This window comes from Neophocaena asiaeorientalis, unplaced genomic scaffold, assembly GCF_003031525.2.
Source record: "Neophocaena asiaeorientalis asiaeorientalis breed wild unplaced genomic scaffold, Neophocaena_asiaeorientalis_V1.1 scaffold454, whole genome shotgun sequence".
Classification (NCBI taxonomy): Eukaryota; Metazoa; Chordata; class Mammalia; order Artiodactyla; family Phocoenidae; genus Neophocaena; species Neophocaena asiaeorientalis.
The window spans coordinates 414,632-426,859 of record NW_020173722.1 but is presented as its reverse complement, the minus strand read 5'-3'; the positions used below and the strand labels follow the sequence as shown (position 1 = coordinate 426,859).

Sequence of the window (12,228 nt, the reverse complement as noted above, 5' to 3'; positions counted from 1 at the left end):
CCTCCTGTATTTATGCAAACCTGGCAGCGGGTGGGGAGAGGAGGAAGAGCCCCCGACGCCACCCCGGGACCGGCTCTGGCCCAAAGGCCGGAGAGGCGCGGAGACAGAGGCTGCTGGTCTCGGGACAGCCAACGCGAGGCCGCAGTGGTTGCTGGCAGAGAGCCCAGAGATGCGTGCCTGGGAGACATACCCCTTCGCAGGGAGCTCAGCCCAGTCCCCACCGCCTGCGCGGGGGCCTCATCTGGAGAGCGCTACTGGAGCTTTTCACGGGACAAGGGTGGCTGGGGAAGGTGTCCCCAAAGCTTAGAACCTATCACTGCTTCCCAGGGGAATCGGCCTGCTAGGGAAAGGAACTAGGTATTTTGGGAGCGCTTCGGGCTGGAGCGAGCACTGGCACGTCGCCCCCACACTTGGCCAACTCCGACCTCCAGAAGCAGGGGCCTCTGCAGAGCTATGGCAGCATTCCTGACCTCCCTGGATGTTGAGCGTCCATCGCTACAGCTCTTTCGCGAATCCTTCCTTTCTCCTTGGTTCATCTGGGGTTCCAGCTGCGGACCCCATCTGGCGCAGTTACTCCGAGGGGACCTCGCTAGCGCCCCCTCGAGGAGTGCGTGGGGAACCCGGCTTGCAGACTCTCACAGCAGGTAGCAGCAAAAGGCTTGGTGCCTGAGATGGTGCAGTGAGACAGTTGTTAACAGACGATGCAGCTGCAGCTCTGCGCAAGGGGACTGGCGAGCACGTAGCCAGGTACTGCCCCTTCCCAGTGACGTCTTTACAGTGGGTTATAAAGACCTCACGCGCAGCCTGCCAAGGTTCTGCTAACTCCCGAGCCGAGCAGGACCCGAGCCAAGAGGCGCCTGCAAAGCTGCAGACGGTGGCGGCGGCGGCGGCGGCTGTAGTGAAAGCAAAGGAAAAAATCTCCAGCTGGACGCAGGGCCCCAGAATTCCTGCCACAGGCTCTGAACTTTAACAGGTCGTGCTGTGACTAATACCTCCCACCCCCACCTTCGCCCCGAAGTCCTCACGCAGCACAGGGCTTTGCCTTTCCCGCTGCAGATAGGAGGAATAGCAGTTTCAAGCAGCAGCAGGTGCAGTAAGGTGGAGGATCTCTGCTTCCTGGAACCGCGACCCGTGGAATTTCTTTCTCTTTTCCAGCTCAACGCAGGAGAGACGCTGTCTCCAGATTACAGAACTCAAGTGCTTTCTGAAGCTCGAAAGTGGAGGAATTCAAAGCCACCAAGGGCATACAGCACATCTAGAAGCTTTTATCTTAGCGTCAAGTCTTCTGCTTACAAGGAAAGAGTTCTGTCTAGAAAGAGCCTGCAGCCCTCCTGTCTTGGTTAAACAGGACTCTGACCCCAGGCGCTGGCTCAGGACCCTGCTGCAAAGGATTTGTGTGTGTGTACAGAGAGGAAGGTTTAATCGCTTAGCAGAAGAATGGATAACGTCCTCCCTGTGGACTCAGACCTCTTCCCAAACATCTCCACCAACACCTCGGAGCCCAACCAGTTTGTGCAGCCAGCCTGGCAAATTGTCCTTTGGGCAGCTGCCTACACAGTCATTGTGGTGACCTCCGTGGTGGGCAACGTGGTGGTGATGTGGATCATCTTGGCTCACAAGAGAATGAGGACAGTTACTAACTATTTCCTGGTGAACCTGGCCTTCGCAGAGGCCTCCATGGCTGCATTCAATACAGTGGTGAACTTCACTTATGCTGTCCACAACGAGTGGTACTATGGCCTGTTCTACTGCAAATTCCACAACTTCTTCCCCATTGCTGCTGTCTTTGCCAGTATCTACTCCATGACAGCTGTGGCCTTCGATAGGTGAGCTTGCCCTTTGTGGAAAAGGGAAAAAAATCCTTAAAGGAAGATAGCATTGCTATGCAACTTCAGGCTTGGATAGTGCCTGGTTCAAGGTGGAGATTGGCCACCTGAACCCCTGGATTTATACTGACAGTTAGCTGAGTCAGTTGTTGATGGGGGATTTTATCTTATCTCACGATTTTCTTTTCTACTTCTCTTTCTTTTTCTACTCTTTTCCACCCATCACCAGTCTCCCTTCCTTTATGTATACATGCTATCTTTTTTCTCCATTTCTCTCTTTTATTTTTCCCTTCTCCACTCATCTTCCTGACATTTTCCATTCAACTCCTACTTTGCTTCTTTCCATATATTCCTTCTCTCTTTTGCCTTTAAAGCCTGAAGGAGATACCCAGGATGTGGCCAAGGGGCCAACCCCTGGCTAGGGCTTTGTGAATCCTTGCAGGCCTGCTATTCAGCTATACAGCCTTTTGATACCTTCCAGCTTTAAGTACACATAGGACAACTTTCTCATCTTCAATTTTTCCTGAATATTCAGGAACTTTCTGCTCCCAACACAACTCTCCAATATTATTTGGATGTGAAAAGCATTTTATTAGAATCATAAAATACTCAGGATTCTAATTCAGCTCTCTCTATGCTGCTAGGGGTTCTCATTCAGAAATGAGAGGCAGCTATGCTGTTCTTAAGGATCCAAGAGTTTTTCTAAACTTCTCTGGCCATGTGAGGTCAATGTTTTTAGCCTCTCTACATCTACAGATAAACATGCTTGGCAAAGGCAATTAAAGGCAATTGAAAGCTCTTTCTTTCCTGCACCCAACAGGCTAAGGTTTCAGAAGCTGATTAAAAGTGAAAGTGTTGGCATTTTCACACATTGGAGCTACAGTTCTGGAATGAAAGTGTCCTCAGGTGGCATGATGGAAAATTGATCATTAGAGCACAGCTCTATTTGTATTGACTTTTTTGTGGGTGTCCTAGGTCTCTAATGTGTATATCTCTGGGTGTACAAGTGTTAAATGTTTACCTAGGATGTGGAGGTATGTTTAAAACTCCTACCACTGTGATTTTAAAATGGGTTCTTTTGATGGCCTTGCTGAGATAAATGAATATGAGAAGCCCAAAGAAGGAGCTAAGAGAAAAACTTCAAAAAAAAAAAAATTCCCAAATTACTGAATTCTTTTGTATAGAGATTTGCAATTGATTTGAGGTCTTTTGCAGGTTCTGTAGTCAATGATCACTTTTAAAATCGGAGAAAACTATGTTTTCTTTGCAGTGACGTCCAAATGCTAATTTTAAAGTTCCCTTTATGCAACTCTTAAGTGCTTAATATGTTGTGTGTAAAATAAGTTGTGGTGAATCAATTTATATTTTAAATGTAGAAGGGAAACCAATTACTCAAAGTGGTAGTGAAATGAATTCTTTTGTAAATTTATCTCTTATGCTATTCTGGTTTTTAGACATTTGGTTTGCTGAAAGGGAGGTACCTGTAATCTTTCTGCACTGACTTGCTCTTTTAACTTCACATCAGTCCTCTTAAACTTAGAAAACTCACAGCATGATGTATAACTGATTATATGTGCAGTGAAACCTGGTGCCTTTTCGGCCTTACACATGCTGTCTTGATTATCCCTAAATTAGAGGGGAAGTTGGTATTTTTACTGCATCAGGTACTTGTGTGAGCTCAAGGGAGACCTGACAGTCAGCATGAGCCCAAGCATTCAGTAGCTGATGGAACACCAGAGGACAGCTCTCTTGCTTTGGCTTACACAGAAATGACATGTTCCACAGCCCTTCTCTTTCCCTTTGAACTTAGAAGGTTAGGGGCAAGATTCAGGGTCAAACTCTTCAGTGGGTTGGGCAAGGAGCCAGATTTTGGCTGCCTTGACTCTGGCATCACAGGCTCCACTGTTTCTTTCCAGGCAAACCATAGACCCTGACCCTCCATGACACCTGCTCAGTGAGGTCAGAGGATCTCTGGTGTCAGAGCTGAGAGCAATGACAACAAGAAATGTCATCTGTGCCTGATGTGCAGATTATCAATGGCATGCTCAGGGTTAGAGTTCAAGGTAGAGTTAGGGAGGATGCCTTAAGGCTGTGTCTCCAAGTCCTCCAAGTGCTCCTTCTGTTTTTCCTTGCTCGGCCTCATGAGCTGAGTAAATTAATCTCCTCAGGCCCTTTGATGAATCTAGCTCCACCACAGGCATGGTCATCCATTCTCTCCCAAGAATGCTTTAGAAAGGAAGAGACCTCGAACTCTTTCCATATGAATGATTGCTTCTTTCTCTACCATGACAATGCAGACTTTGAGGAAATGTTAAATTAGCTTTTTGTATGCTCCTTGAATTTTTAACAGATAATCTTTGAATCATATTAAAAATGAAAGCAACATGGTTTTCCAGATTGTAAAATTAAACCTTGTTCATGAAGGACATAGAAACAAAAATACAAATCAACCACTAATTCACAATGTAAAAGTAACACCTGTTAACAGTTGAATTTCTTTTATGACTATTACACTACATAATTGAAGTCAGATTCTAGATAATTTTGTAGCTTACATTTCTCCATTGATATTAATGGAAAACATTAATAATATTTTCCTATATTATTAAAGTGTCTTCAGTCACATAATCATAGTGGCTTCCTATTATTCCATTTTATGAATGTGCCATTATTACTTTAACCATCTCCCTACTGCTGGGAGCCTAGGTGATGTCTAGATTTTTTTGCCATTATGATTAAGGTACTAATAAACATTTCTGTATGATAATTTTATTTTGCTTTCTTGATTATTTCTTTAGGGTAGATTTCCCAGAAGTAGAATTACTGGGTAAAATGAAATGAAATTTTTTTTAAATGTCATTGGTATTTTAATAGAAATTGCATTTAATCTGTAGATTTCCTTGGATAGTATGATCATTATAACAATATTAATTTTTCCAATTTGTGATCATGGTATATCTTTCCATCTGTTTGTGTCATCTTAAAGTTACTTCATCAGAGTTTTCTAGTTTTTGGAGTACAAAACTGTCTTAGCTTTATTCTTAGGGATTTTATTCTTTTTGATGTGATTTTAAATAGGATTGTTTTCTCAATTTCTCTTTATGCTGGTTCATTGCTATAACATAGAAACAGAACAGATTATTGTATATTAATTTGGAGGCTGCACTTTTACTGAATTAATTTATTAATTTGAATATTTATTGGTGGTGTCTTTAGGATTCTCTATGTATAATATCATGTCATCAGCAAACATTGACAACTTTACTTGTTCCTTTCCATTTTTGATTCCTTTTATTTATTTTTCTTGTTTAATTGCTGTGACTAGGACTTCTAATACTATGTTGAATAAAAGGGGCAAAAGTGGACATCCTTGCCTTGTTCCTGATCTTAGAGGAAATGCTTTCAGCATTTCACCATTAAGTATGATGTTAGTGGTGGGCTTGTCATATATGGCCTTTATATGTTGAGGTACATTCCCTCTATATCCACTTGTTGAGAGTTTTGATCATAAATGGATGTTAAATTTTGCCAAAATTTTTTCTACATCTAATGAATGAACTTATAATTTTTATTCTTCATTTGTTAACTTGGGTGTCACATTGACTGATTTGCTGATATTGAACCACCCTTTCATCCTTGTGATAGATTCCATTAGATCATAATGAATGGTACTATTAATGTATTGTCTAATTCGGTTTGCTAGCATTTTGTTCAGGATTTTTGCATGAATGTTCATCAGTGATATTGACCTGTACTTTACTTTTTTGTGGTATCTTTGTCTGATGTTGGTATCAGGGTGATGCTGGCTTCATATAATGAATTTGGAAGTGTTCCTTCCTCTTGAGTATTTTGGAATAATTTGAGAAGGTTAGATGTTAACTCTTCTTTAAATGTTTTGTAAAGTTCACCTGTGAAGCTGCCTGATTCTTCACTTTTGTTAGTTGGGAGGTTTTTTTGTTGTTGTTTGTTTGTTTTGTTTTGCAGTACACGGGCCTCTCACTGTTGTGGCCTCTCCCGTTGCGGAGCAACAGGCTCCAGACGCGCAGGCTCAGCGGCCATGGCTCACGGGCCCAGCCGCTCTGCGGCATGTGGGATCTTCCTGGACCAGGGCACGAACCCACGTCCCCTGCATTGGCAGATGGACTGTCAACCACTGCGCCACCAGGGAAACCCTAGTTGGGAGTTTTTAAATTACTGACTCAGCTTCTTTACTGTTAATTTGTCTATTCATACTTTTTTATTTCTTCCTGATTCAGTCTTGGGAGATCGTGCATTTCTAAGAATTTTCCATTTCTTCTAAGTTGTCCATTTTATTGGTGTATATTTTTCATAGTAATCTCTTATTATCCTTTGTATTTCTGAAGTATTTATCTGTAACTTCTCCTTTTTCATTTCTGATTTTGTTTATTTAGGTCCTCTCTCTTTTTCTCTTGATGAGTCTGGCTAAAGATTTATCAATTTTGTTTATCTTTTCAAAGAACCAGCTCTTAGTTTCATTGATCTTTCCTATTGTTTTTTCAGTCTCTATTTCATTTATTTCTGTTCTGATATTTTTTATTTTTTTCCTTCCACTACTTTGGATTTTGTTTCTTTTTCTAGTTCCTTTAGGTTTAAGGTTAAATTATTTGTTCGAGATTTTTCTTGTTTCCTGATGTACACTTGTATAAACTTCCCTCTTGTAAATGTTTTTGCTGCACACCATAGATTTTGGATCCACTTTCAATTTCTCTCCAGGTATTTTTTATTTCCTCTTTGATTTCTTCAGTGACCCATTGGTTGTTTTCTAGCGTATTGTTTAGACTCCATGTGTTTGTGTTTTTGCAGTTTTTTTCTTGTAGTTGATTTCTAGTCTCATACCATTGTGGTCAGAGTAGATGCTTGGGAACTTCCCTGGTGGTCCAGTGATTAAGAATTCACCTTCCAATGCAGGGACACAGGTTTAATCCCTGGTTGGAGAACTTATATCCCACATGCTGCAGCGCAACTAAGCCCCCATGCCACAAGTACTGAGCCCGCATACTCTGGAGCCCATGAGCCACAGCTAGAGAGAAACCCACATGCTGCAAATAGAGAAGCCCATGTGCTGCAACAAAGAGACCACACACCACAACTAAAGATCCCATATGTCACAACAAAGATCCTGCATGCTGCAACTAAGACCTGATGCAGCCAAATAAATAAATAAATAAATAAAATATTAAAAAAGAATAGATGCTTGATATGTTTTCAATTTTTCTAAATTTATTGATTGTTTTGTGGATCAGTATGTGATCTATTTTTAGAGAATGTTCCATGTGCCCTTGAAAAGAATGTGTGTTCTGCTACTTTTGGATGGAATGTTCTATATATGTCTATTAAGTTCATCTGATCTAATGTATTGCTTCTCTAATGCATTGTTGCCAGTGTTTTCCTGTTGATTTGTGTCTCAAAGATCATCCATTAATGTAAGTGGGGTGTTAAGGTCCCCTTCTATTATTGTATAAGTATCAGTCCTTTATTCAGTGCTTTGCTCTTCTCCACTTCACTTAGTCCTTCACCTGGAGTTTTATCTTGTTCCCTCATTTGGAATATATTTCTTTGTTGTCTCATTTTGCCCAAGACTCTGTGTTTATTTGTATATATTAGTTAGGTCAGTTATTTTTTCCAGTGTTGGAGAAAAGAACTTATGTAGCAGATTCCATTGGGTACCAGTAGCACATTCCCCTTTGGACACTAGAGATATATTATCTTGGTGTGCCCTCTGTGTGGGCTGAGTGGGCCCATCTGTTGTGGTGGGACCAACTACTGTGAGTGTGCTGGTTGGCAGGACTATTTCCGAGCCCAGCTGGCTGCCAGTCCTGCCTTGTGTGTATGCTGCCAGTCACTGGTGGGCACATCCTGGTCCTGGGATGGCTGACTGCATGTGTTAGGGGGTCCCAGCCCTGAGACTGGCCCACTAGTGGGCAGGGCTAGGGCCTTGGGTGTCCTGGAGCTACTGCAGTACTGCTGGTGAGTAGTGCTAAATTCCAGCATGGCTGTGTGTGCCAGGAGGCCATGGGGCTGTTCCTAGTACATGGGTGGGTGGTATAGGGTCCAGCATGGCTGATTATGTGACCCAGGAAGTCACTGGGCTGATCCTATCCTACTGGTGGGCATTGCTGGTTCCTGGCATAGTTGACTGCATAGCCCAGGGAATCCCAGAGCTGGTTCTGGACTACTGGTGCATGGGACCTGGCTCCAGTGTTAATAGGCTAGAGGGAAGATGTCAAAATTGTCCTTGCCAGAACCAGTGTCCTTGTGGTAGAGTGAGCTCTCAAAAATAGCTGCCTTTAGAGACTTGCCAGCAAGATGGCAGAGTAGAAGGATGAGAGCTTATCCCTTCTTACAAAAGCATCAAAATCAAAACTAACTGCTGAAAAAACATCTAAAAAAATAAAATGCTGGAACCTACCAAAAAAAGGTACCTTAAGTCCAAAGACAAAAAAGAAGCCACAATGAGATAGTAGGAGGGGTGCAATTGCAATAAAAGCAAATCCCATACCTGCCAGGTGGGTGGCCAACAAACCAGAAAACAATTATACCACAGAAGTTCTCCCACAGAAGTGAAAGTCCTGAGCCCCACATCAGGCTTCCCAGCCTGGGGGGTCTGGCAATGGGAGGAGGAGTCCCAGAGAATCTGGCTTTGAGAGCCAGTGGGGTTTGATTGCAGGACTTCCACAGGACTGGAAGAAACAGAAGCTCTATTCTTGGAGGGGTCACCCAAGGTCTATTGTGCAGGAAGGCCCAGGGAAAAAAGCAGTGACATCGTAAGAGACTGGGCCAGAGCTACGTGTTAGTATCAGAAGGTCTCCTGCAGAGGCAGGGGGTGGCTGTGGCTCACTACAGGAAGAAAATCACTGGCAGCAGAAGCTCTGGTGAGTATTTATTGGTATTAGCCCTTCTGGAGGCCACCATTTTCCCCCAAGACCCAGCCCCACCCAACAGACTTTAGGCTCTGTTGCTGGGATACAACAGGCCAAACAACAAACAGGGCAGGAAAACAGCCCAATCCATCAGCAGACAGTCTGCTTAAAGTCTTCCTGAGCACATCCCTGACACCAGAGGGACAAGACCCAGCTCCACCCACCAGCAGACAGGAAAAGACCTAAAATAACAAATCCAAAACAATTCAGGAAATGGTAATAGAAATATACATATCGATAATTACCTTAAATGTAAATGGATTAGATGTTCCCACCGAAAGACATAGACTGGCTGAATGGATACAAAAACAAGACCCATATATATGCTGTCCACAAGAGACCCACTTCAGACCTAGGGACACATAAACACTGAAAGTGACATCATGGAAAAAGTTATTCCATTCAAATGGAAAACAAAGAAAGCTGGAGTAACAATTTTCATATCAGACAAAATAGACTTTAAAATAAAGACTATTAGAAGAAACAAAGAAGGACACTACAAAATGATCAAGGGATCAATCCAAGAAGAAGATATAACAATTGTAAATATTTACGCACCCACCATAGGTGAACTTCAATACCTAAGGAAAATACTAACAGCTATAAAAGGGGAAATCAACAGTAACACAATCATAGTAGGGGCTTCTAACACCCCACTTTCACCAATGGACAGATCATCAAAAATGAAAATAAATAGGGAAACAGAAGCTTTAAATGATACTTTAAACAAGATGGACTAATTGACATTTATAGGACATTCCATCAAAAAACAACAGAATACACTTTCTTCTCAAGGGCTCATGGAATATTCTCCATGATAGATCATACATTGGGTCATAAATCAAGCTTTGGTTAATTTAAGAAAATTGAAATCGTATCAAGTATCTTTTCCAACCACAGTGCTATGAGACTAGAAATCAATTACAGGAAAAATATCTATAAAAATACAAACACATGGATGGTAAACAATACACTACTTAATAACCAAGATATCATTGAAGAAATCAAAGAGTAAATCAAAAAATACCTAGAAACAAATGACAATGAAAACACCAAAACCTACTGAATGCAGCAAAAGCTGTTCTAAGATGGAAGTTTATAGCAATACAATCCTACCTTAAGAAATAAGAAACATCTCAATTAAACAACATAAACTTACAACTAAAGCAATTAGAGAAAAAAGAACAAAAAAACCAAAGTTAGCAGAAAGAAAGAAATCATAAAGATCAGATCAGACATAAATGAAAAAGAAATGAAAGAAACAATAGCAAAGATCAATAAAACTGAAAGCTGGTTCATTGAGAAGATAAACAAAATTGATAAACCATTAGCCAGACTCATCAAGAAAAAAAGGGAGAAGACTCAAATCAATAGAATTAGAAATGAAAAAGGAGAAGTAACAACTGACAGTGCAGAAATACAAAGGATCATGAGGGATTACTACAAGCACCTATATGCCAATAAAATGGAAAACATGGAAGAAATGGACAAGTTCTTAGAAAAGCACAACCTTCCAAGACTGAACCAGGAAGAAATAGAAAATATAACCAGACAAATCACAAGCACTGAAATTGAGACTGTGATTAAAAATCTTCCAACAAACAAAAGCCCAGGACCAGAAGGCTTCACGGGAGAATTCTCTCAAATATTTAGAGAAGAGCTAACACCTATCCTTCTAAAAATCTTCTAAAATATAGCAGCAGGAGGAACACTCCCAAACTCATTCTCTGAGGTCACCATCACCATGATAACAAAAACAGACAAAGATGTCACAAAGAAAGAAAACTACAGGTCAATATCACTGATGAACATAGATGAAAAATCCTGAACAAAATGCTAGCAAACAGAATCCAACAGCACATTAAAATGATCATACAGCATGATCAAGTGAGATTTATCCCAGGAATGCAAGGATTCTTGAATACACGCAGATGAATCAATGTGATAAACAATATTAGCAGATTGAAGGAGAAAACCATATGATCATCTCAATAGATAAAGAAAAATCTTTTGACAAAGTTCAATATGCTTTTATGATAAAAAATCCTCCAGAAAGTAGGCATAGAGGGAACTTACCTCAACACAATAAAGACCATATATGACAAACACACAGCTAACATCATTCTCAATGGTGGAAAACTGATACCATTTCCTCTATGATGAGGAAAAAGACAAGGTTGTCCACTCTCACCACTATTATTCAACATAGTATTGGAAGTTTTAGCCACAGCAGTCAGAGAAGAAAAAGAAATAAAAGGAATCAAAATAGGAAAAAATGAAGTAAAACTATCATTCTTTGCAGATGACATGATACTATATATAGACAATCCTAAAGATGCTACCAGAAAACTACTAGAGCTAATCAATGAATTTGGTAAAGTAGCAGGATACAAATTAATGCACAGAAATCTCCTGCATTCCTACACACTAATAAGTGAAAAATCTGAAAGAGAAATTAAGGAAACAGTCTCATTTACCATTGCAACAAAAGGAATAAAATACCTAGGAATAAACCTACCTAAGGAGACAAAAGACCTGTATGCAGTAAACTATAAGACACTGATGAAAGAAATTAAAGATGATACAAATAGATGGAGAAATATACCATGTTATTGGATTGGAAGAGTCAATGTTGTGAAAATGACTATACTACCCATAGCAATTTACAGATTCAGTGCAATCCCTATCAAACTACCAATGGCATTTTTCACAGAACTAGAACAAAAAATTTCACAATTTGTATGCAAATGCAAAAGACCCCAAATAGCAAAAGACAACTTGAGGAAAAAGCGGAGCTGGGGCAAACAGGCTCCCAGGCTTCAGATTATACTACAAAGCTACAGTAATCAGGAGAGTAAGGTACTGGCACAAAACCAGAAATATAGATCAATGGAACAGGATAGAAAGCACAGAGATAAACCCATGTATATATGTTCACCTTATTTTTAGTAAAGAAAGCAAGAGTATACAATGGGGAAAAGACTGTCTCTTCAGTAAGTGGTGCTGGGAAAACTGGACAGCTACCTGTAAAAGAATGAAATTAGAACACTCCCTAACACTATACACAAAAATAAACTCAAAATGGATTACAGACCTAAATGTAAGGCCAGACACTATAAAACTCTTAGAGGAAAACATAGGCAGAACACTCTATGACATGAATCACAGCAAGATGCTTTTGGACCCACTTCCTAGAGAAACGGAAATAAATCAAAAATAAACAAATGGGACCTTATGAAACTTAAAAGCTTTTACACAGCAAAGGAAACCATAAACAAGGCAAAAAGACAACCCTCATAATTGGAGAAAATATTTGCAAATGAAGCAACAGACAAAGGATTAATCTCCAAATTTACAAGCAGCTCATACAGCTCAATATCAAAAAAAAAAAAAACTATGCTGTTCAAAAATGTGCAGAAGACCTAAATAGACATTTCTCCAAAGAAGATATACAGATTGCC

General features: G+C 40.7%; 1 protein-coding gene across 1 annotated transcript in view; it reads left to right on the top strand.

Moving 5' to 3' along the window:
- Positions 1 to 1,437: 1,437 nt before the first annotated feature.
- Positions 1,438 to 12,228, top strand: part of TACR1 (tachykinin receptor 1) — an 88,056-nt gene continuing 77,265 nt past the window's right edge. The window contains exon 1 of the mRNA XM_024750663.1: positions 1,438 to 1,826. Within this exon, the coding sequence (XP_024606431.1) occupies positions 1,438 to 1,826 (389 nt within the window). The remainder of the gene's footprint in view (positions 1,827 to 12,228) is intronic.